We start from the raw sequence: 26,319 nt of genomic DNA on the forward strand, positions 1-26,319 counted from the left end.
TACTAGTTTTAATTATTGGGTATTATTTAATATGTCTGTTTTGAAATATTTTATGGGCATTTTGAACATTTTTAAATGTTTTAACTATTTGTTAACTGTTTTTTATTCTTTTTATTGGCATGGTTGCTGCTTTAATCCTTTCACCATGTGAGTATATTTGCTACGCCCGCTTCTCCCTCCCTGCTCACGGAGTTCCAAGGGAACCCCGGTCCCGGTTCCAATGAGTATGGGTATTGTGGCCCTGTTTAAAAAAAGGTTTGCCTACCCCTGCATTAGCATACCATTTGCGTACTGGAGTTAAATTTTGTTTAACTCCTGTATTAAACTGTGCACCTAGTCTTAATGCAGGGCTTATTACATCAGTCCCTCAGTTAATTGGCTTATTTGATATATCGCCTTTCGGTATACAATTAAGGGTGTTTACAGTAAAGAGAGCCATACAATAAAACACTTTACAATAAAATAAAGAGTATAATGCATGTTTTCATACAATCTACTTTGAACTGTGAAATATGCGGAATATAAATCTTTTTAATAAATAAATGATTTACAGTAATAAAACAATATTTTAAACTCAGGAACAAACCAATGAGAGAAAAACAATGATACAGCTAGATCTGTGCATAAATTAAGGTGAGACTAAGCATAAATATCCCTCAAAATGCCACTATTAATAAAACCTAACTTTAAGATTAAATATAAGACCTAAATTAGTATTTTCAAAGGAAAAAGTAAATGTAACTTACAATTGTAACAATTTTCAAAAGACCATGTACCCACATTAATTGCCTTTGAAAATTGCTACAATATATGCTGTTGAATTGTCAATAGGTTTTACCTGCATTGAGTGCACTTAACACTGCTAAATGAGCTTTTGAAAATTGCTATGATAGTATGTTACATTTACATTTAAATTTTCTTTTGAAAATTACCTCCAAAGAATACCAAAACAACTGTATGCATTAAAATCCTATTGGAATAGCAAAGATTTCACTCCTTTTCTAAGTTTAGAAAATTTGACTCTGCATGAGTACATTCCACAGTAGAAGAGCAGAGAAACTAAAAGTTAGATGTTTTGTTAAGTCTGATATCTCTCAGAGATATGGAACTCCTAAGAAGATCTAACTGTGAGGATTGTAAAGATCTTCCCAGAATATAAAGACCGTGCAAGCTCTCTAGGTTCTGTTTATAACCACTGTGGATAGATTTTAAAACCAAGGTCAACATTTTTAATTTAATGCTACTCATGATCAGAAACCACTGAAATTCCATCAAAACTGCAGCAACATGGTCTGATTTTTCTTTCTTCTTCTTCTTTTTTTTTTTTTAACATATCTTTATTAGGATTCAAATATCACAACCATTCCACCAAAGTATTCAAATACAAAGAACAATATCTCTAAGGCATGCAACTTAAATGCATTGATGATACATTTTAAGTATCTCCCCCAACTATAAGTATCTCCCCTACTATAATCCCCCAGCAAACACCTAAACATTTTGAAATTTGAGGAATATTCTATATTATCTTTTAAAATAATAAGTCCCCTTAGCTTATAACATCAAAATTGTAATCTGGATCACAGATACAAGCTTAGTACCAAAACAAGTAATAGTATTCATATAATCTTGCTCCTTATTTAAACAGGTAAAGACACAAAAAAAAAGTTGCCAAATATCTAAAAATCTATGCTTGAATTTGGGTAGAGATAGCGCAATGGATTTATACTTGAGAAGAAAAATATCCATTCCCTGTACGTACCAGGATCAGTCCAGACTGCTGGGTTATGCCTCCCGTCCAGCAGATGGAGTCAGAGAGAAACTGAAAAGGCACCACTCATATACCCTGGTGCGCCCCCTGCGATCCTTCAGTATATCTCTGACTCCAGCAGATGAGAGAGCATAACCTGCGGTCCTGATCTCCTGTAAATTGGGAGGGGGTTTTCCCTATCAGGTTTGACTTACGATTTTCTGAGGAATCCTGTGACTGGATCAATTTAATTACAGGCCTAGTTTAACACTGTTATTTTCTGAGGAATCCTGTGACTGGATCAATTTAATTACAGGCCTAGTTTAACACTGTTAATAGGAGCAGTAGCAGGCAAGGCAGGGCACTGCCCTACAGCCTTTTCCCGGAGTTTCTCTCTGCCCTGCCCAGTGAGAGGAGGGGAGAATTAATCGGTGGGCCGGTCACTCTCCCTCTCCGCCTCCTGAGAAGTTTAATTCCTCGGAGAAGTTAGTCAGATGGGTATGCTACACCCTCTGCAGGCTCCATTGTATAATTGAATTGTGAGGTTTTTCATAGCTGCCGGTAGCAGCGCTATACACGTTAAAAAAAAAAAAAAAAAACAAAAAAAAAAAAACGAGGTAATTTATTTTTACTCTGCCTGCCTTACTCACTGTGGTCTCCGGAAGGGGTGGCTTGTCACCCGGCCCCTTTTCGCGCCGTTTTTTCTTCTTAAAAAAAAAAAAAAAAAAAATGCCCAGAGGGTCAGTTTGTACTGCATGTGGGGAGCCGGGCCGCCGGCTCTCCCGCGAGGGCCTTTGCTCCCGGTGCCTTCCCGGGGGTGAGGGCTCCTCGCGGGGGCCAGCCGTGGCCGGGAGCTCTCCCTCACCGCGACTTGGGGCTCGGGCAGCGTCGGGCAAAACGCGGCAGTCCTCGCTGCCGGTATGAGGGAAAATTCGGCGGCTATTTTAGAAGTGCCTGATTGCGATGCCGTTTCGTCGGAGGAGGGAGAGGACCTCCTCTCCGCTGTCCCCACCGGACCTTAGCCCCCACAGACCCCGCGGTTTATTGGGGCTTCTAGATTTGCCACCTATGGGAGCCAAGGGAGGTTCTTTAAAAAGACCTCATCCATTTACCTCACAATTTGTTCTTTTGCTCCATAAGGCCTATATGGAGGCCGAAGCTGAATGGGAGCAGGGTGCTCCTGCCCCAGATAAATGTGGCAAAATTTCTACTAACTTGGGAGGGGATCCAAATCCAGACCCTCCTCCTCCTCCTCTTCCTCCTCCTCCTAAACCTTTACGGCATATAGCTCCGGACCCTATTTCACCGGACCCACCCGTTCCGGATTCTGGTGCGGAGGTGGGGGGTACGGACCCAGCTGACCCAGTTGAAGGGGTCGATCCTCTCATTCTTCGGTTATTTCATAAAGAAGAATTAGATCCCTTGATCATTCATGTTCTTCAAGAACTAAGAATTCCGGTACCCCAGATTGAAACGAATTCCCAGCCAGGGGATTTTGAGTTAGACGGGCTTCGCACACCCTCACATGCTTTTCCTTTTCACAATAAACTGTTTCAGCTTGTATCCAAGGAATGGGATAATCCGGAGGCTACTCTGAGTCAGCCGCGCTATGGATAAGCTTTACCCACTCCCTGCTGATTCTTTGGAGCTCCTTAGGGTGCCAAAGGTGGATTCGGCGGTCACTGCCATGGCAAAACATACCACCATCCCCGTAACTGGGGGTACGGCCCTTAAGGATCTTCAAGATCGGAAGTTGGAGATGTTGCTTAAGCGAATCTTTGAGGTTTCAGCATTGGGAGTACGGGCGGCCGTTTGCAGTTGTATGGTACAAAGGGCTACCCTTCGCTGGGTACAACAGATGTTGACATCTCAGGATCTGCCTCCGGGGGAAGCTGAGCAAGCAAACCGCATAGAATCCGCGGTGGCCTACGCCGCGGATGCCTTCTATGATCTCCTCCGCACTTCGGCACGGTCTATGTCTTCAGCAGTGTCCGCACGGCGGTTACTCTGGCTGCATCACTGGGCAGCAGACTCTTCCTCCAAGGCCCAACTCGGTTCCTTTCCTTTTCGGGGCAAACTATTATTTGGCACCGAGTTAGAAGACCTTATTCGATCTTTGGGGGAGAATAAGGTGTTCAAGTTGCCAGAGGACAAGCCGAGATTTTTTCGTACTTCGGGTAACTTTTGCGGGCGATTTCGCGGGCAGCGCCGTTTTCGATCGGGGAGGGGTTCCTCTTACGCTTAAAGACAGCCGTCTACGCGTTCCCAAGCATGGACTCCTTCCTTTCGTGGTAGAAGGCCAGCCCGCGCAGGGGCGTCTCATACCTTCGCCACCTCTAAGGCGGCTCAATGAAGGGACGCAGGTCCATTCCTCCGTCCCGGAGGTCGGAGGACGACTCTCTTACTTTCGGGAGGAATGGGCCGCAATTACCACCGACCAGTGGGTCCTCGACATTATAACTCACGGATACGCCTTAGATTTTGCACGGCCCCTGCGCGATTTGTTCCTTATCTCTCCCAGCGGTTCTCTGGTAAAACAATAGCGGATTGCTCAAACCCTGCAGCGGTTGCAGGCGATGGGAGCCATAGTGCCAGTACCGCCCGCCGAACAACGCACAGGCCGTTATTCCATCTATTTCATCGTTCCCAAAAAGGAGGGCACATTCCGCCCTATTCTGGATCTCAAGCGGGTCAACAAGGCATTGCGCATTCCGCGGTTTCGGATGGAAACCCTGCGCTCAGTCATCGCTGCGGTCCACAAAGGAGAGTATTTGGCTTCCTTAGATCTCACAGAGGCTTACTTGCACATAGGAATACAAGAGTTCCATCAACGATTTCTCCGCTTTATGGTCCTGGGATCTCATTTCCAGTTCTGTGCCCTTCCGTTCGGACTGGCGACCGCTCCGAGAGTATTCACCAAGGTAATGGTGGTGGTGGCAGCGAGCCTCCGGAGGGACGGAGTATTGGTCCACCCGTATTTGGACGACTGGCTCATTCGGGCAAAATCGCGTCGTCTCTGCGAGGTCGCAATTCAGACAGTACTCCACCGACTACACTCCTTGGGTTGGGTAGTCAATTATCCCAAGAGCCAACTGATTCCCTCCCAGAGTTTGGAATTTCTGGGCGCCTCGTTCGATACAAGAGTGGGAAAAGTTTTCCTGCCGCAGGCAAGGATGGAGCGTCTGATGGCGCACGTTCGTCGTCTCCTAGCCCTTCCCTTGCCAGTGGTATGGGATTATTTACAGGTTCTTGGTTATATGGCGTCCACCCTGGATTTGGTTCCGTGGTCTTTTGCGCATATGCGGCCGCTACAGAGGGCGCTTCTGTCGCGTTGGGATCCCAAATCAGAGGAGTTTCAGATATCTTTGCCACTCCTACACCCAGCAAGGACCAGTCTGCAATGGTGGTTGGATCCGGTCCACTTGCTCCAAGGCATCGATTTGGAACCACCCCAATGGATCATTGTCACGACCGATGCCAGTCTGACGGGGTGGGGAGCAGTCTGTCAGTCTCAATCCGCTCAGGGACGTTGGATGCTTTCTCAGGCCAAGTGGTCTATCAATCGTTTGGAAACCAGGGCGGTTCGCCTAGCGTTACAGCACTTCCTGCCTTTGATTCGGAACAGAGCGGTTCGGGTTTTGTCCGACAATGCAACCACGGTGGCGTATATAAATCGGCAAGGCGGTACATGGAGTCTTCCGGTAGCAACCGAAGCCAGCCAACTGATGGATTGGGCAGAGGAGCACCTGTCTCGGATTGCTGCGTCGCACATCGCCGGAGTCGACAACATTCAAGCAGACTATCTCAGCCGGCAGCGATTAGATCCGGGAGAGTGGGAACTATCTCCTGAGGCACTCAGACTCATCTGTCACCGGTGGGGGACCCCCCGGTTGGACCTCATGGCGACTCGTTCGAATGCCAAGGCGGTTCGCTTCTTCAGTCGCAGAAGGGAACACGGGTCGGAAGGCGTGGACGAGCTAGTTCTTCCCTGGCCCGCGCAAGTTCTTCTGTACGTGTTTCCACCGTGGCCATTGGTGGGAAAAATATTGCGTCGGATCGAATCCCACGCAGGACCCGTCGTTCTGGTAGCTCCGGAGTGGCCAAGGAGGCCATGGTTCGCCGACCTCATCAACCTAGCGGTGGACGGCCCCTTGCGTCTCGGTCATCTGCCTCGTCTCCTACGGCAGGGTCCAGTATTTTTCTCGTCGCTCAGGCGTTATCCTGTAGAGAACCTTTTCTCCGTATTTCTGACTCGGGGGTTTCTCTGCGTACCGTTCCTTCCTTTTTGCCTAAGGTAGTTTCCGCCTTTCACGTCAACCAGACTGTGGACCTACCGGCCTTTGCGGTGGATGGTGCTGAGGTGTCTCGGCACCCGGAGCTTCGCAGGTTGGATGTTCGAAGGACACTCTTACGGTACCTGGACATTACCAACCCTTTTCGGTTGTCTGATCATCTTTTTGTCTTGTGGAATGGTCCAAAGAAAGGCAATAAAGCTTCCAAGGCTACTATAGCCCGCTGGTTGAAGGAGGCGATTGTTTCTACTTACATTTCTCAAGGTCACGCCGTTCCGGACGGTCTTAAGGCTCATTCTCTGCGTTCCCAAGCGGCGTCTTGGGCTGAGAGTGGTTTTATTTCCTCTCAGGAAATTTGCCGGGCGGCTACTTGGAAGTCGTTGCACACTTTTGCTAGACATTACCGATTGGACGTCCGCGCTCCGCCGGTAGACTCGTTTGGCAGTGGTGTGCTTCGTGCGGGACTGTCAGGATCCCACCCCGTTTAGGGCAGCTTGGGTACTTCCCAGCAGTCTGGACTGATCCTGGTACGTACAGGGAAAGGAAAATTATGTTCTTACCTGATAATTTTCGTTCCTGTAGTACCAAGGATCAGTCCAGACGCCCGCCCATGTCAGTGCAGAGTCCCGCGTCTGTCGTGTTTCCTTTTCAGATTCCATTGTTTTTTCCGAGCACTTGTTCTATTTTTCATATGGTTATGTTTCATGGCTTTTGCCTGGTTTCCTCGTTTTCCACATGTTCATATTTATCTTGATCTAGTCACAGAGTTTGCCATTGTTCCTAAATTCATACTGCTTTGTTATGGATTATACTGAAGGATCGCAGGGGGCGCACCAGGGTATATGAGTGGTGCCTTTTCAGTTTCTCTCTGACTCCATCTGCTGGACGGGAGGCATAACCCAGCAGTCTGGACTGATCCTTGGTACTACAGGAACGAAAATTATCAGGTAAGAACATAATTTTCCTGTATTCCAGCCTTCCAATGGCAAAATCCAGGCCCTCTTTATCTAACCATTTGGTCAATATATAGGGGCGGATTTTAAAACCCCTGCGAGCGTAAATCCTTCCGGATTTATGCGCGCAGAGCCCCGGGACGCGCGTAAGTCCCGGGGCTTCCTGTCGGGGGCGTGGCGGGATGACGCGGCGTTTAGGGGGTGGGGCGTGGCGTTTCCGGGGCAGCGACGTGGGCGTGGTTTCGGCCCGGGGGTGTTCCGGGGGCGTGGCCACCACCTCCGGAACAGCCCCCGGGACCGGACCACGGAGCGGGGCAGCCGGCCGATGCGCGCAAAGTTAAGGGGGGGGTTTAGATAGGGCCAGGGGCGTGAGTTAGGTAGGGGAAGGGAGGGGAAGGTGGGGGGAGGGAACAGGCAGCACGCGCTGGGCTCGGCGCGCGCAGGTTACACAAATGTGCACCCCCTTGCACGCGCCGACCCCGGATTTTATAAGATACGCGCGGCTACATGCGTATCTTATAAAATCCAGCGTACTTTTGTTTGCGCCTGCTGCGTGAACAAAAGTACGCGCTCGCGCAAGTATTTAAAATCTGCCCCATATTATTTAGTGATGAGACACCCTTTAGTTAAGAAAAATGCATGACCTTTGCCAGGATATGTAGAGGTTGATGTTCAAAAGCCATTTAGACGGATAACTGAAAAGTTATCCGTCCAAATGGCTATCCAGGGATATTCAGTAGAGATGTGCATGATGTTTGCCAGGATATGTAGAGGTTGATATTCAAAAGCCATTTAGACGGATAAATGAAAAGTTATCCGTCGAAATGGCTATCCGGGCATATTCAGTAGGGATGTGCATTTGTGCGTCCTTTCTTTTCATTTGTTTGAATGCCTATCGTTTATGTAACGTGTTAACGAATGTACGCACAATGAATGATTTGCGCCTAATGGACCCATTTTAGACGGATGCACTTACCATTCGTTTTGCACGTACATTCGTCCGTTAATTATATATGCACTCATGCGCGAAACAAATGGACGTCCAAAACCCATCAAATGCACATCCCTAATATTTGGTGCCATACGTGCCTAAATTCTTGGTACACATTGAGATGTTCACCTAAAATTTAGGAGCATAAATTGGAGGTGTTCTGGGGCGGGCCAGAGTTAGCCTCATAATTTATAGAGCTACCTCCAATATCCATGTCCTTTTTAATACAGTTAAAAAGTTAATGAAAGCCCCAGATGCACTCTGTTTCCAATAGTCTATTTACAAGTGACATGTTTGTCTATTTTTTTTTAATGATAAAATTGAAAAACTATTTAATTCATTGCCTATTACCGAAAGTTGTTTGGAGGAGCCTTGTATTATGGCAACCTCAAGATGGAAGGTTTTTGACATGGTTTCTACTTTGGAAGTCCAACAGATTATTGCTCCGAATTGACTGAACCCCATTTCTGTCAGCCTGTTAAAGGCCATCAGAGAAGTAATTCCACCTTTTTTATCTTCTTTAGTTAATCTATCCTTGGCAGAAGGTCATCTGCTTAGTGTAATTAAAAGAGCCACTGTCATACCTTTCTTGAAAAGCGGTAATCTGAACGCACGCTTTTTGAACAACTATTGTCCAATTTCCTACCTTTCTTTTCTAGAACTAAAAATATCCCCAAGAATGCTGAAGTCAGTCTAAAGGGTCATACTCTAAAAAGAAATTGTTTCATCTGAAAGAGATGTAGGGGTTTTTTTGGATTCCCGATTATCTGTGTCCATTCATATCAAGCATCTTATTCAGTTAGGTTTCTATATGATCCGCCTGTTAAAATGGCTTAAGCATTTGCTGGAGCTCTTGTATTTCAGATCTGTTTTACAAATGGTACTTCTGCCAAGTTTTAATTACTGCAGCTCCCTCTTACTGGGTCTTCCCGACTCAGTTATACGTCAGTTTCAGTTATTACAAAACTCGGCAGCTTGCTTGCTTACAGAATGTAGAAGGTTCGATCATATTACTCCAGTTTTAGCTAAATTACATTGGGTCTGATTTTAAAAAGCATTTACACGCACAACTGTTTTTTTTCTTGAATAAATGCACTTTACTCAAGTAAGTGGGCTTTTGAAAATTGCTACAATATATGTCATTGAATTGTCCATAGGATTTGCTCTCGTAAGTGCACTTTACATGTGTAAATGATTTTTGAAAATCGCTACAATAGCAGTTAAATTTACATGTTTAAATCCTTTTGAAAATTCACCTGAAATCCTCCTGATTTCTTTAAGAATCAAATGTATGGTTCTTATGCTCATTCACAAATTGATCAGTCATGTCAGCATTCCTTGGTTGGGTGCTGCTTTGAGAATGTATGTTCTTTCACGCTCCCTCCGGTCACAAAATAAGGGGCTGCTTGAAATTCTTTCTGTGAAGCTGACAGATTTGTGGGAAATTAGAGATCGTTCCTTCTCTGTGGGTGGACCAATTCTGTTGAATAACATGCCAGAAAAAAATGAGAACTGAATCACGTATTTCCATGTTTAAGAAATTATTAAAAACATGGCTGGTTCAGAGGCGTTTTAGAATTATAACTTTGCAGTTGTCCTAGTAGGTTTGTAAAAGTGATATGATCCAGTGATCTATTTGCAGATGAGTTCAGCATGGTGATTTTTAGATGTTTGTTTTCTGTAATTTTGATTTTAAACTTATGTATGTGCTTTTTAAGCTTGCACACCACTTTGACCTATTGTGATATTGTGGTATAAAAGTGATTGCAAAATAAATAAATAAATAACCAATGCAGCTAACACTAGTCAGCCCATAGGGATGTCCGAATGTTAGCTAATTTTAAGATAGCCGAGGATATTTAGCAGCGTGGCTGCACCGCTGAATATCCCTGTTAAGTTAGCCAAATAGCTGTATCTGGCTAACTTAACTAGCTGCTTAATGGCTGAATATTGACCTTCTAGAGTTTGACATATGTCCTTTTGAATATCGGATTCGGAGTGTTTGAAGAAGAATTATTTATATTTCTGTGGCCTTTGTTTGCCTTCTTTCTTTGGTATAAAGGACAGGGTTTCCAATTAGATGAGCCTGACATATGAAGATCTAAATGAACTGGTATTTTCTTAGAATACAATGCTTGCATTAACCTGTTATGTCCCAGTGTCCTATTTAGAGGACACCCTCTTAAAAAATTTGGGACATAATGGGTTAAAGTGCTAAGTGCATCAATATATTTTGTAATTTGTACTATAAGTATGTCAGCTTGATACAGATAACCTTTCAACCCCTTTTGTGCATTCTTTCTGCATAAAGATGCCTTATATCCTGGTTTTGCCTGTCTAGCTGTCTGTCTGTGACCCCTTTGTTTATGGTATTCCAGTCCATGATGCGTTATGCTGACAAAAATAGAGAAAGTAGCTGGGACTGTGGAGTTCTTGTTCGGACACAAGCATCTACACCACCTGGGCGAAGAGGCACTAGAGGACACTGTAGCAGTGAAAAATCGAATCCAGCTGCCAGAGCCCTGGAGCCAACAGTCGGGCTGCAGGCATTGAGCACGCCTGGCACAGCTGCCGTTAGGAAATGCTGTGGCAGGGATCAACAGGGGGGATGTCAGCTGGAGCCTTGGAGCCTCCAGTCGGCCATATGGAAGTGGCCGACTCAAATAGGGGAGCCGAGCCTGTCAGGAGAAGAATACCAGTTATATTTGTACACCCCTGGGGCTGTAGCACTTCTAATTGGTTCTCTTTTTCCTGTTATTTGTTAAATTGGTCTAGATCATATGATAAAATGGCTTATAAATAACTAATTATCATAAAATACCTCAAATCAACATTTTTATTACAAGGTATTGGATTGTAAGCCCTCTGGGGATAGGGAAATACCTACAGTACCTGAATGGCGGAATATAAAAATCTAACTAAATAAATACTAAACCTCTTTCTTAGTTGTTGCCATTAAAAAATGTAAAATATTCTGCCAGGAAATTTATCACAGGACACTTCCAAAGACAATGAAGTAACGAAGCTTTATCTTTGGTACGTTTCAGGCATTTGTCCGACTGCGCTGTCTTTGCTTTATAGGCTTTGGAGGGTGAAAATAAAATGTTATATAAAACTTTAAAATATAGTTCGCTCAAAGATAGACTCTCTGCAACCTTGGTGGCCAACAAATTGCATCACTAGATATCCCCCTCCATCATATCATTAAGATCCAGCTCCCAAACATCAGCAAGTTTGGTCATTTGTAATGGAATGCAAGACTTTATATAGAAAAGACAAAGAATTGTGACCTTTCCTAGAACTATTCACAGTCTTTGGAAAGGCCCAGAAGAATAAACAGACCCTGAACATTCACAAGAAGTCTTACCTGCTCCAGCGTCTCCGATCCAGCGTCTCCCATCGTGCGAGGCCTGCGCAGCCGGCGCCGAGACCCACCGGGGTAAGGCCCTGATTCGCACCCTTGCCCCCGGCAGCCCCCAGCGCCGGCCACGAGGCGCAGAGGCGCAGAGCCGCGAACCGAGGCGCCACCCACAGCCCTCCTCCGGGCCGTGAAGCGGCCAATCCGTACCCGCACAAGCCGCCAATAGCAGCAGGGCCAGGAGCCCTTTAAATCGACCGCGGCGCCGCGAAACTCCCTCTTACCTGCTCCAGCGTCTCCGATCCAGCGTCTCCCATCGCGCGAGGCCTGCGCAGCCGGCGCCGAGACCCACCGGGGTAAGGCCCTGATTCGCACCCTTGCCCCCGGCAGCCCCCAGCGCCGGCCACGAGGCGCAGAGGCGCAGAGCCGCGAACCGAGGCGCCACCCACAGCCCTCCTCCGGGCCGTGAAGCGGCCAATCCGTACCCGCACAAGCCGCCAATAGCAGCAGGGCCAGGAGCCCTTTAAATCGACCACAGCGCCTAGGCGTCGCACGCCGTGCGTCGCACGCCTAAGGAGCCCCTTTGTCTCGCCCCTTCGTTGCAGCCCCGAGGAGCCCCGTTCTCCACCCAGGGAAGCCCAACAAACAAACAAAGGCCTCTTGCAGACGACACCACCCACCTGCGAACAACTACAGCTACGTGAAACTCCACCAATCTACAACCACATCTTGAAGCCTAGGCTCAATGAGGACCTTTTACATTCTGTTCAAATAGCCCTGAGACCAACGCAATCATCCAGCGCTCTTCCTTCCACTCCAGCAATCATCCAGCGCTCTTCCTTCCACTCCAGCAATCATCCAGCGCTCTTCCTTCCACTCCAGCAAGCATCCAGCGCTCTTCCTTCCACTCCAGCAAGCATCCAGCGCTCACCCCTCCAAGCCTCAATGCATACTGGTCTCCCTATTCCAATTCTCCAACAAAGGTCATTTCTCATTAGAAACCCATCAGTGTTTTCACGGCCAACTACCTATAAATCACTCATCCCTATCATGATTTCCCCCCTTACACAGACACTAGGCCTAGCTCTTTTCTCTCTGATTTTATTCAACGCTCAATCCCTTACCAAAAAAACACTAATACTTAATGACCTTCTACTGGACACCAAACCCGACCTCTGTGCAATTACTGAAACTTGGCTTAAACAGACGGACACCGCACTAATAAACCAACTTCCTACGGAATCCCATGACTTCTTCTCTATTCCCAGACAGAAAAGAAAGGGTGGGGGTATTCTCCTTGCAGCCAAAAAAGAGCTGAGACTTACTCAATTCCCAATTCATTCTCCCACAAAAATTGAAGCCGGATTTTTCAAATCTGACCAGCTACAAATCATTCTAGTCTACGCCCCTCCGGGGGCGTAGACTAGAATGACCAGCTACAAATCATTCTAGTCTACGCCCCTCCGGGACTGCTGGAATCAGATGCCTCCCCCATTCTAGAAATAATAGCTACTAACCTAAATCTTGCGGTTCCAGCCATCATTTTGGGAGACTTCAACTTACATGTTGATGACCCCTCTCCAACTACAAACTGTGAAACTTTCCTAAATGCAATGACCGCCATGGGATTCAAGCAGATAATCAACAACCCTACTCACAGAGCAGGACACACTTTGGATCTCATTTTTGTAAACTCAGGCATCGCGTACTCAGCACCCCCCATATGCAAAATAGTCCCCTGGTCAGACCATGCTTTAATTTCTACCACTTTTTCGCTGGCACAATCTAACATCAAACAAGATCTTCAACCTCAATTTACTTACAGAAACCTATGTTCATCAGATGAACTTCACGAACACCTTGTCCTAGAACTCCCCCACATAGACATCTCCACTCCCAACACGGCTCTCCACTCATGGTCCAACATCACAGAATCGGCAGCTAATAAACTCTGCCCACTGGCAACAAAAAAACCTAAACATAATGCCGCCAGAAGACAACCCTGGTTTAATGACCAACTACAAAAACTCAAGCTTTCACTGAGACAAAAAGAAAATAAATGGCGTAAAGCACCATCACCGACCTCCCTCTCAGCTTACAAACTTGCTCTTCACATCTACAAGAGCGCCACACTAAAAACAAAAAGGGACTACTACGCTCACAAGATACATCACCTCATCTTCGATTCAAAAGCCCTCTTTACTTACGTCTCGAACTTAACTCAACCCAATTCTCCGGACATCCCACTCAACCAAGCGCACGAAAAAGCTGAGGAGCTGGCCATCTTCTTCAGTAACAAAATTTCCAACCTGCAATCTCAACTAAAAACGAATACCCTAGCCCCACCCAGCATATTCCGCCATCACTGCAATGACATGGCTATACAAGCCTTCGAACCCATTGCAATATCAGAGACCAAGTTAGTATTGAAGAGAATGAAACCATCATCCCACCCATTTGACCAGATCCCTCCCAAACTACTGCTGCTAATTCCAGATACCATCTCCAAAACCCTAACTGACATTATCAATTGTTCCTTAGCCCAAGGAATTTATCCAGACGACCTGAAAGTTGCTTCTATCAAACCCCTATTAAAAAAACCGAACCTTAATCCTAAAGATCCATCCAACTTCCGCCCAATATCCAACCTTCCTTTTATAGCCAAGGTTACAGAAAAATTAGTCAACACCAGATTATCAGAATACCTCGAAGACAACAACATATTATTCCCCACTCAATACGGCTTCCGAAAATCTTTAAGTACAGAATCACTTCTCATATCTCTGACAGATTACCTCATCATGGGCCTCGATAAAGGTCACGCCTACTTGCTGATACTCCTCGACCTATCGGCGGCCTTTGACACCGTGAATCACTCCCTTCTCCTAAATCAACTAGCGAACATCGGAATTACAGGCTCTGCTCTTGCCTGGTTCAAATCATTCTTGGGAAACAGAGGATATAAAGTCAAAATACATAACAAAGAATCACAGTTTTACCCTTCTTCGCTAGGTGTTCCACAGGGCTCCTCTCTCTCCCCCATGCTCTTTAACATTTACCTCCTTACCCCTATGTCAACTATTAACTAATCTTAACCTCAAATACTTTCTATACGCAGATGACATCCAGATTGTCATCCCTATCAAAGAATCCCTTACAAAAACTATCAAAATCTGGGAAAACTGTCTTCAAAATATTGACAACCTCCTCTCCAGCCTAAATCTAATCTTAAATTCCGCTAAAACCGAAGTCCTCATAATTTCCCCTGAAAACAGTAACCTCACCTCAAATCCTCCAACCGGCTTTCAAACTTCACATGTAAGAGACCTAGGAGCCATTATCGACAATCGGCTAAATCTAAAATATTTTATTAATCAAACCACGAAGGACTGCTTTTATAAATTACACGTCTTAAAAAGAATCAAACCACTTTTCCATTTCCACGATTACAGAACAGTTTTGCAATCAATAATCTTCTCTAAGTTAGATTATTGCAATTCTATTCTATTAGGTCTCCCGTCTTCTCATACTAAACCTCTTCAGATGGTTCAGAACACGGCGGCCAGAATTTTGACAAACACAAGAAGAAGAGACCACATATCTCCGATTCTCAAAGACTTACATTGGCTGCCAGTGCACTATAGAATCTTATATAAATCCATTACTACCATCTACAAAGCATTCCATCAACTCTCTCCGCTTAACCTCCAAATCCCATTTAAAAAACATACCTCCATCAGACCTATCAGAGAGTCCTACAGAGACTCATTACAGGCGCCTCCTGCAAAAACCTTTAACCATAGGACTCTCAGAGACAGGGCTTTCTCTACAGCAGGACCTACCTTGTGGAATTCTATACCACCAGAACTGAGACAGGAACCTTGCCTCCCCACTTTCAGAAAAAGACTTAAAACCTGGCTATTCTTGAAAGCCTTTCCAGACACCAACTGAACCCACTCTCAACTTAAGCAACTAAGAACTCCCGTCAGAGTAATCAACAACCTTTGACAACTCAATAATGTTCTCTCTTTTTTAATGAGGCAGGTTTATTTACCTTGGTTCTATTTACCTTGGTCATTCTTTTGTTATCTCAGTGTTAATCTCTCTTTTGCCTTCTCTTCATTCCAAGTTGCATTTTATCCCTGTTTTATTGTAACTGCTACCTTATTCTTCTATCACATGTTAATGTTTTTAAGTTATTAAGTATTTATTCTGTTGTCACACCTTGTTATTTGTAAACCGGCATGATGCGACTCCCATCGCGAATGCCGGTATATAAGAAATTTAAATAAATAAATAAATAAAGTCAAAATCTAATTTATTTGTAAATAAGCAAAAAATTATTTCTTGCAAAAATGTCACGTGTGAAAGACAATAATCGAACAAATGTACTTGTCCTGTGCAAAGGTCAATAATATTTTGTACTGCTTTGATTCCTAAAGACTCTATTCTTTAAACAACAGAAAATGTCACCAGGAGAAAAAGAAGGGTTACCCACCAGCGGCAAATAGTAACAAATCTCCCAGGGTAAATTGAAAAACTTCCTTATAAACTTCCAGGCGTATCTATCTGACCGAATAAGAAAAGACTGAACAAGATTAAGAGACAATTGTTCTTTCCTAGCATCCAAAACAAATTTCAGATTCAAAGGGGATGCACACTGTTCCTCTAAGTGCGAAGCTGAATAATTATTTCTACAAAGCAGACAATCCCCCAGAGATCTCAAGGCACATGCCATGTTATAATATCTAATATTGGAACCTCCCATATTATCTTCTTCTTTTGGAATAAGCAAGTATTAATAAGCATTCTAGCTTTCTGCTCCTTCCAAAAGAAGTTAGGACAAAGTTTATATACCAGTTTGATATCTTTTTGGAGGAGAGTTAATGGAATCATTTGCAAAACATACAAAAGTTTAGGGATTAAGACCATTTTAACCAATGTAATCCTTCCGGAGATGGATAAAGGAAATTGCATCCACAATTCAACTTGTGTTTCAATTCCCGAATAATGGGAGGAATTTAGCTATTCATCTTTACCACATTTCTGGATAAAGGGGAATAGTTATCCCTAAATATTTAATGATTTTATCTGCCCACCTTAAAGGGAGATGTCTCTGAGTCTATTGCAACTGTCCAGAGATATCCAAAGCCTTTGAGTTTTTCCAGATTTAATTTCAATCCCGAGAAGCTACCATATTCTTTAAACATCTTCAACACCAAAGGCAGAGAATTTTTGTGCATGAGATAAGACCAGCAATATATCATCTACAAATAATATTTTCAAAGCTCTAGTAGCTTTAGCATATCTGGCTCTCAGGTTATAGTTCAAACTTCTGCAGGGAGCAAAATCAGACAACTGCTGTTTTAACACCGACAAAAACCAAGGAGTAAACCAGCACAAAGGTCTGCGCATTGAGCTGCTCCAGGGATTCTCAATCCGCAGTAATAGATTCAAAATTTTGGGTGGCATTATTGTGCCAATCACACAACTTCCCGGGATGCAGCAAAGAGAATTTTATGTTCCGGCTCGCTAATTCCGGGCACGCTGATGCAAACTCTCTTATCTTAGCAGCTGTGCAAATAGAAAAACCTTAAAAAAATAAGAATTTTATCTCCCTGATATCTCAAATCTTTCTTTTTTTTTGTCCTGTGGGCTTGTAGTATAGCAAACTAGTACACATAATTTAAAAGCTTCGCAATATCAACCCTGGGCTGGTCTGAGTCACCATTTTAGATCCAAGACAATGGACCCTCTCAGACATAGTATAAGAGCCACTCACCTATGCCAAGCCCAGCTCCTTTGGAAGCTATGTTTCCAATGAGTTTCTCACAAGAGACTGCTCGTTCTCCATAGCCGGAACCAACATCTGGAACAAAATGCCCACGGACTTGCGTCTTGAACCCTGCCATAAGAAATTCAAACAAAACCTCAAAACCTGGCTGTTTGAACAAGCTTATACGCTATGAACACCTCTTATTCTGAAGTGCCGTTTACATTATCCCTGTCTCCCTGAACAGATTCCTCTCCCTAGTTGATTTCCCTCTCTGCTAATTTCTCCTTTGCACTCGCCCATCCCCTGATTATGATTCTTGAATCGCCAATAACTAATGGAATATGACTTTCATCAGTTCAACTGTTTTTGTTCTTAACTGGTTTGTTATTGATTTATATTATGTTTTGTTCTTAAATTGTTCTTAAATGATTCTTTTATGTCCACCTTAATTTCATATTGTCTGTAAATCCTGTTGCTGATTTATTGTTTATTGTAAACCGAGGTGATGTTTTTTACGTGCCGCGGTATATAAAAAATCACTAAAATCACTAAAATAAATAAATCATGGTCTGTCACATTCTCAGAAATTCCCCATAAAACATAGGTTGCTTTGATGTGAGCAGTTATTTAAATCTTCCAAGTTTGCTATCCAGGTCAGTAATCAGTTTCTCCAGAAATTGTTATCTTATTCTAAAGTGCCTTCATATCCACCTCACTGACAGAGACCTAGGCTTCTTCCACTTTGATTCTGTAACCAACGTCTTCGATTGCATTTTCGGCTTCACTCAGTTGTTTGTGGCAACCACAGCTTTTATTTATTTATTTAATGCTTTTCTATACCGGTATTCGTGTGTACATCATATCGGTTTACATATAACTTGTAACAAAAAGTACATAGAACAGGGGGAATGCAACTTGGAGGGGGAGAAGCAGTGCTTAAAACAAACCATTGCAAATATTACTTAAAAATGGCAGATATTTATGATGGCATGGGGGGGCAGGCGGGAGAAAAGTGAAGGGGGAAGGAGAGATGATGTGGAAAGATACAGGGAGTTGTTGGGAGAGGATAGGGGAATACACTAGGTGCGGGGACAGGGTGTACGATTGGTGCATTAAAGGGGAGGATTGTAAGGGTGTGAAGATGGCGGTGAGATCAGGGTTGCTGAGCATTGCAGTGTAATTGCGGTGGGTGCGAAGTTTAATCTGGGAATGCTTGTTTAAAAAGCCATGTTTTTAGGGTTTTTTTTTTAATTTTTGGGTGCATGGCTCAAGACGAAGATCTGGCGGCATGGAATTCCAAAGGGCGGGTCCTGCGATAGAGAAGGCTCGCTCTTTTGTGGATGTCAGGCGATAGGTCTTGTGGGAAGGGATGTGTAGGTGCCTTTATATGCTGCTCTGGTGGGGCGATTGGAGGCGGAGGGTATTGTCAAACTAATATATGTTGCTGTTGTGAATGGTTTTATATATAATAGAGAAGTACTTAGAGGATGCGAGAGGAGATCGGAAGCCAGTGTAGTTCCTTAAGGATCGGGGTAATGTGGTCAGTTTTACAGGTGTTGGTTAGTATTCTGGCTGCTGCATTTTGAAGGATTGGTAAAGGTTTGATGGTAGAGGCAGGGAGGCCTAGGAGTAGGGAATTACAGTAGTCCATTTTTGAGAGGATCGTGGCTTGAAGGACTGTGCGGAAATCATTAAACTGGAGGAGTGGTTTCAGTTTTTTGAGGACGTAGAGTTTGAAGAAGGAATCTTTTATGGTTGCATTGATAATTTTTTTAAAATTCAGTTGGCTATCTATGGTTTAGCCAAGGCTTCGTGTATGTGCTGGAAGGAAATTGGAGCTGTGGAAGGGTTCTTGTCGGGGGGAGTGCATGGTGGTGATATGTTGAGAGATGATGATGAGCTCGGTTTTTGCCATGTTCAAGGCAAGGTGGAGGTTGGTGAGGAGGAGGTTTATCGTGCTGAGGCAGTTCTCCAAGGTTTTGATAGACTTGGATAGGGATTCTTGGATGGGAATGAGAATTTGGACATCGTCCGCGTAGATGAAGTGTGGGAGGCCAAGATCTGTGAGTAGCTGGTAGAGGGGAAGGAGGTAAATGTTAAAGAGGGTGGATGAGAGGGAGGACCCTTGGGGGACGCCTTGGGTAAGTTGTGTGGGAGTAGATTCGGAATTTCCAATTTTGACTATATATTGCCTGTTCTCTAGGTAGGATGTGAACCAATGAAGGGCTGATCCCGTGATACCGATTTCTGTAAGGTGTCTGATTAGGATATCGTGGTTAACAGTATCAAAGGCAGCAGAGATGTCAAGTAGGGCAAGGATGTAGGAGTGACCATGGTCTATTCCTTTGAGGATAGTGTCTATAAGGGAGAGCTGGAGGGTTTCCGTGTTAATGAATTTTCAGAAACCAAATTGACTGGGTGATAAAATGTTGTGGGTTTCTAGGTGGGTTGAGAGTTGCGAGTTAACAAATTTTTCCATGATTTTGGCAAGGAAGGGAAGGTTGGAGATTGGTCAGTAGTTAGAGAGGTCTGAGGGGTCAAGATTGGGTTTTTTTAGGATGGGTTTAACTACGGCCAATTTTAATGTGTCAGGGACTATACCAGTGGTGAGTGAGCAGTTGATTATTTGCGCTAGGGGTTTGGCGATTATGTTCGGGACATCTAGAAGAGCTTTGGTGGGAAGTGTGTCATATGGGTGCGAGGAGGGTTTGAGCTTCTTTAAAAACATTTCAATTTCTGAGGCAGAGGTAATGTCTAGTGTGTTCCCTGTACGTACCTGGATCAGTCCAGACAGTGGGTTATGTCCCCAATCCAGCAGATGGAGTCAGCACAAGCTTTGAGGGGGCGTCACCCTATATAGCACTACCCCCTCTGCAGGAGTTCAGTATCTTCTGACTCCAGCAGATGCGAGTAGGGTATCCTGGGATTCTCCCATTGCTATAGGTTTTTCCCTGTGTGTTTCTTTCTGATTTTCGTTTTGGCCTCTGCCTAATTGTCTTGTTTTGGATTCTGGGCATTTTGGCGAGCAGGTTCTCCGAGCAGGCCTCGCAGGACCCCACCCGATTTAGGGAAGCTTGGGTACATCCCACTGTCTGGACTGATCCAGGTACGTACAGGGAAAAGAAAATTATTATTTACCTGCTAATTTTCGTTCCTGTAGTACCATGGATCAGTCCAGACGCCCACCGCGTCTGGGTTCTCTGCCTGCTCGGCTCCTTTTTCTGTGGCTGTCCTTTCTAACGTCTTCAGCTTTTACTGCTTCTCGCAGTTCCCCAGAGGTTGTCTTACTGTGTAGGTTGTCTTCCTGTGTTTCTAAAGCTTCCTATCCGTTGGTAGGGTCTTTGCAGTTCTAGTTGGTATAGTTGCACGGCTTCGTTGCCGGTTCCTTTTCTACTTGATCCATTAAGGGGTTCGGTTTTTCTACTCGGGCTTTGATATACTCGATACTGAACTCCTGCAGAGGGGGTAGTGCTATATAGGGTGACGCCCCCTCAAAGCTTGTGCTGACTCCATCTGCTGGATTGGGGACATAACCCACTGTCTGGACTGATCCATGGTACTACAGGAACGAAAATTAGCAGGTAAATAATAATTTTCTTTTCATAGCAGTGTTATGGTTACTGCGGAGGGAGCATGCTAGTGGGGGGAAGGGGGGGAGAAACGAAGCAGGATTTTCGCTATTTTGTTGTGGAAGAATAGCACGAGTTCTTAGCATTTGGCTTTGGATTCCCCATCAAGGATGGGGGTGTGTGTGTGTGATAATTTGGTGAGTTCAGTAACATAAGCGAATAGGGCCTTGGGGTTATATTGGTAATCGTGAATTTTCGCTGCATAGTGGTCGTGTTTAGTCTTGAGGATGGTGATTCTATAGGCGTGTAAGGAGGATCTGTATAAGACAAGTTGCGTTGGAGAGGGGTCCTTGCGCCATTTTCTTTTGAGCAGTTGGAGGTCGAGTTTGAGTTTTTTTAGGACTGGAGTGTGTGTTTTTTTTGCATGTTGTGTGTGATTTATTTCCTTGGATGTGATGGGGCAGAGATTATTATCTATGCTTTTTGTGAGGTCGGTCCAGGAGGAGGAGATTTGTCAAATCCACCACTCCCATTCTACCAGTTACACACGGAGTTGCTATTTCCTTACAATCCGCCATTTTTTTGCTCCCCACTTAAGTATCTTTTTGCCTTTTTTTTTTTTTTTTTTACAATTTATGTGGTCATTTCAACTGCCGCCCTGAAGAGAAACCTGTCCATGCTCAGAGGATACCGTCAGCCAGGGAATTGTGAGGTCTGAAAGCCAAAACCTGGTGTTCATATCCAGAGCCAGAGAACAACATGACTTCTCTGGTTCACCACATCACGTGACCCCTGGTCTGCTTTCTTAAGGCCGTACATTAGTTTGGCCACAGTGTTCTCCAACAATTGAAGTCTTTAAAGAGAAATTACTGAGAGACCCTGATAAAATGCATTACAGTAATCAAATCGACTGAGCGGAAACACGATTGTTAATTTTATCAAACCTGAACTTTCTAGATATGGTTTAACATGCCAAATATAGCAGAAGTAATGGAAATGCCATTGACTATGGATATTTGTTTTGACAGGCCAAGGTTAGAGTCAAGTCTGACCCCCCAGAATGGAAATCAGATTTTTGAAAGCAAGTGACGATCCAGTAGCCATTATTGGAGGAATAGTGAAAGTCAAATTTTTTTTACTCAGCCACATGGCCTCTGATGTTTTTGGATTTACTTTCAACTTGTGGTCAGTCAGCCAACCGACAATCTTAATGAAACATATGCTTAAGTTCCTTAGAGTTTCCTGGGTCAAATCGGTACAGAGGTCTCCACCTGAATATCGTCTGCAAACAGAAAAGCACTAAATCTTGATTTCTGTCTATATGGGTACCAGCTTAAAGAGTAATGGCATGAGGGGAGAAGGGCTGATGTGCACGGAGCAGGAGAGAGACCTTGGGGTAATAGTGTCTAATGATCTGAAGTCGGCGAAACAATGTGACAAGGCAATAGCTAAAGCCAGAAGAATGCTGGGCTGCATAGAGAGAGGAATATCGAGTAAAAAAAAAGGGACGTGATAATCCCCTTATACAGGTCCTTGGTGAGGCCTCACCTGGAGTACTGTGTTCAGTTCTGGAGACCCTATCTCCGAAGGGACAGAGACAGGATGGAGGCAGTCCAGAGAAGGGCGACCAGAAAGGTGGATGGCCTTCATCGAATGACTTATGAGGAGAGATTGAAGAATCTAAATATGTACACCCTGGAGGAAAGGAGGAGCAGGGGTGATATGATACAGACTTTCAGATACTTGAAAGGTTTTAATGATCCAAAGACAACGACAAACCTTTTCCGTTGCAAAAAAATCAGCAGAACCAGGGATCACGATTTTAAACTCCAGGGAGGAAGACTCAGAACCAATCTCAGGAAGTATTTCTTAACGGAGAGGGTGGTGGATGCCTGGAATCTCCTTCTGGAGGAAGGAGATTCCAGGCATCCACTTCACTTTCAATGCATATCCAGCATAGCTCTCTGCTTCAACGGCAGGGGGAATGAAGAAAAGATTATTTATATTCAGACAACCACCAATAAGGTCTGAAGTCTGGGTAAAACAAATAAGCATGGGTGTAGCTTGCTTGTTACAGCGGTTACTACCCCGAATCAAGCCTGATACTTCACTTAGAATACATTTCTAGCGCAGCTCACTGCTTCAATGGCAGGGGGTATGAAGAAAAGAGCATTTGTATTCAAACAACCAACAAGGACTGAGTTGCACAGGCTAGGTAAACAAGCGTGGGAGTAGCTTGCTTATTACAGCGGTTACTACCCCAAACCAATTAGCTAGATACTTCACTTAGATGCAGCTCCAGCACTGCTATCTACAATGGCGGGGGTGGAAGGGAAATAGAACCAAAAAAATTATTTAAAGGGACAAGAGTAACAGAAAAGTATGAAAAAAAAATGTGTGAAAGCTTGCTGGGCAGACTGGATGGACTGTTTGGTCTTCTTCTGCCGTCATTTCTATGTTTCTATATGTTTCTATGGTCAGTCAGACATGACTGGAACCGTTGCTTTCAACAGGTGATTTATCTTGTATTAGAGGTATATAATTGAATTAATTAATTAATTAATCTTTAATTCTCCCTCTATTTTTTATCTATCTACTCTCTTTATCACAATGTAACTTTTTCTTTTTTAATTTGTTATATATAAACCGATGTGATGACTTAAGTTGAATGTCGGTATATAAAAAACAAATAAATAAATGAAAATATAAGAATTCAAATTAAATAAGAATTTAAATTAAAAGGCAGTTTGAAAGAAAAAGATATAATTAGAATTCCCACTAGTTGTTTTGTATTACCAAAAGGAGGAAAAGTCACCATTAGGTCCTGTCCTGGGGAAGTGCGCGCCGGCAGCCAGCCTGCACACAGAACTTACATCTACTCATTAGAGCATGTAAGTAAAAAGACAAAAAAGTTAGAAATGTTAGGGAGGGTTTAGGGATTGGAGAGGAGAGGGGAAAAGGTAGGGGGTGTAGGGAACTGGGAAAAAGGCAAATTGCGTTGCCATGCACAATTTCAAAAATGCCCCCCCCCCCCACCCGCATATGTGTGAGTGGATATTAAAATCTGGCGCTCATGTTCGTATGGGCGCCGGATTTTATTACATGCGTGTGCCGACGTGCGCATGTTATAAAATCGGCATGTCCATGAGCACGCGCCAGGGACTGCACGTGGGTCTTAAAATTGACCCCTTAATGTACGTGCACCCTTCCTGGCTATTTAAAATTCACGTAGCTCCTGTGCGGCCCACTTGCACGCGTATGTGGCTGTTTATGTGCAGGCAAGGCATTTAAAATCTACCTCTAAAGAAATAAAATTGCTGAGTACCCCAAAGAATTCAGCCACATGGCACTGGAAAAATTCCTGGCTGCTTTTCCAGCCTTTAAATGCTGATAGATGGAATGAAATATGGGATGCTCTGTATGTGGGGAGAGGGGCAGGGAGGGAGTGGGTCTTGACAGCCATGAGATGCTGTACACAGAAACCTGATTTGGGAGAAACCCGTGGGGTAGATTTTCAAAGCGATACGTGCGTAAATCCCCGGCCTTACGTGCGCCGGGCCAATTTTCAAAGGCCCGGTCACGCGTGCAAGTCCCGGGGCCTCGGGAAAGGGGAGGGGCTGTCCGGGGGGTAGGGCGGGGCTAGAAGCCCCCAGCACCGTGGCCATTTCCTGGCGCGTGCAACCTGCGCCTGCCCTGAGGCAGGCGCAGAAGGTAAAATATTTTTTTTGGGGGGGGGGGGCCTAGGTTAGGGCTAGGGGGAGGGTAGTGTAGGAGGTTGGGAAGTTCCCTCCCAGTCCGCTCCAAAATTGGAGCGGACTGGGAGGGAACTGAGGAAGGCCGCGGGCATGTTATAAAATTGGGCATCCATGTGTGCGCACCTTTGAAAAATCTAGCCAACTTATTAGTGATGATAGAAAACCTTACATATTAATTACATTATTACAGTGCTTTGTAATGAGGGGTTTCACTGACATTTGTAAAAGATGAGATAATTATTGTTTTGGCTGTTTTGACTTTTCTGGGATAAGATGTATGCACCTCGCAGCAGCACCAGTTGTTCTTAAGTCTCTCTGGGAGATCTCTCTTTGGTTGCTGCTCAGTGTCTGGTGCTGCTGCTGTGGAGAGTGAGGGCAGAATAGTATAACAAGATGCGTAGGTAAACAGATGCAGTATATTTAAAAATATCATAAGCTTAAAGATTTTATAACAAGTATACATTTTCATGTTTTTGTATTTCATTTAAAGTTTTATGTTTGTCACCAAATATCACGAACAACAAGACTACATAGATCAACACGTTTAACACAAATATATTTAACACTTATATTTAGAGAAACACCCCCCACACACACACACACACACACACACTAGGTAACACACAGCACCCCTGCTGAGACAAGGGAATACATTTTAAAGTTTTCAAACAGTTTCGTCAGACAATAGCATAGATCCTACAAAATTCTTAAAGCAATAACATATATCATACAAAAACTCCAAAACTTAAAAAACAAAAAAAGGATTAAAAAACTATTCACAACTCAACATCACTTTGCACTCAACAATGTAAAAATATCTTGCTACTAAAATATATGTAAGTGCATTTTGGTTTAATGTATAATTTCTAAGTAACACAGAAGATGAAATGTGAACACATGGAAAACTCTCCCCCTGCCCTGCTGTTAACCCCCAGTGCTGGGGGGGAGGTCTCCTGATGGAGGGGGATGCAGAAGATGCTGAGTGTGGAAGGGTTTCTGTTTCAGGTCCCAGTAACCTTTGAGGACATTGCCGTCTATTTCTCCCAGGAGGAGTGGAAGAGTTTGGAAGAATGGCAGAAGGAGCTTTACAAGGAAGTGATGATGGAGAATTATCAGACCCTCATCTCTCTGGGTAAGGAAGAACTTTACATTTTTATTAGCAGCCCTGGGACATCATGAAAAAGACAATTCTGAGTGTGAGGAATTTCTGCTCTAATCTGGTAAAAATTTGAGTGAGTGCTGATAGTGGTCACTTTGCTTCATGTAAGTTATAAACATGCAGCAGATGCAACATGACCAGGGAAGAAAAAGTAACACACAGCCATGTCAGTGGATTACACAAGAAATGCTCTACAGGATCAGACCAAATTCCTGTCAAAGCCCAGCATCCTGTTTCTGACAGTGGCCAATCCAGGTCACAAGCGCGCACACAGCAGGTTCTCATAGAATAGATCTAATACTTTTTGCTCATAACCAGTGATATGCAGAGACTTTCCTACAAAGTAATACTGCAAGAATTTTGGTAGGTGCAAAACAAACTGATCATATTAAGCCACGGTTTCCAACAGTGGCCAATCCAAGTTACAAGTACCTGGCAAATACCCAAACATTAAATAGATCCCATATTACTAATGCCAGTAATAAGCAGTGGCTGTTCTCTAAGGGGCGGATTTTAAGAGCCCTGCTCGCGTAAATCCACCCGGATTTACGCGAGCAGGGCCTTGCGCGCCGGTGCGCCTATGTTACATAGGCCTGCCGGCGCGCGCAGAGCCCTGGGACTCGCGTAAGTCCCGGGGTTTGTCGAGGGGGGCGTGTCGAGGGCGTGTCAGGGACGGGGCCAATCGGTGGGGCGTTTTGGGGCGGGCACGGGGGCAT

The 26,319-nt window shown here is 44.3% G+C and overlaps 1 protein-coding gene across 6 annotated transcripts in view; it reads left to right on the forward strand.

Moving 5' to 3' along the window:
* The window catches only part of LOC115085947 (oocyte zinc finger protein XlCOF6-like), a 1,095,473-nt gene that overhangs the window by 460,166 nt on the left and 608,988 nt on the right, over window positions 1-26,319 (forward strand). For 5 of the 6 annotated variants that reach the window (XM_029592504.1, XM_029592502.1, XM_029592500.1 and 2 more), the window contains exon 2: window positions 25,450-25,576. The exons of the other annotated variant lie outside the window; for it this stretch is intronic. In XM_029592504.1, the coding sequence (XP_029448364.1) occupies window positions 25,450-25,576 (127 nt within the window). The remainder of the gene's footprint in view (window positions 1-25,449; window positions 25,577-26,319) is intronic. 6 annotated transcript variants of the gene reach the window in all.

The sequence above is a fragment of the Rhinatrema bivittatum genome, chromosome 2, assembly GCF_901001135.1.
Source record: "Rhinatrema bivittatum chromosome 2, aRhiBiv1.1, whole genome shotgun sequence".
In the NCBI taxonomy this organism is placed as follows: domain Eukaryota; kingdom Metazoa; phylum Chordata; class Amphibia; order Gymnophiona; family Rhinatrematidae; genus Rhinatrema; species Rhinatrema bivittatum.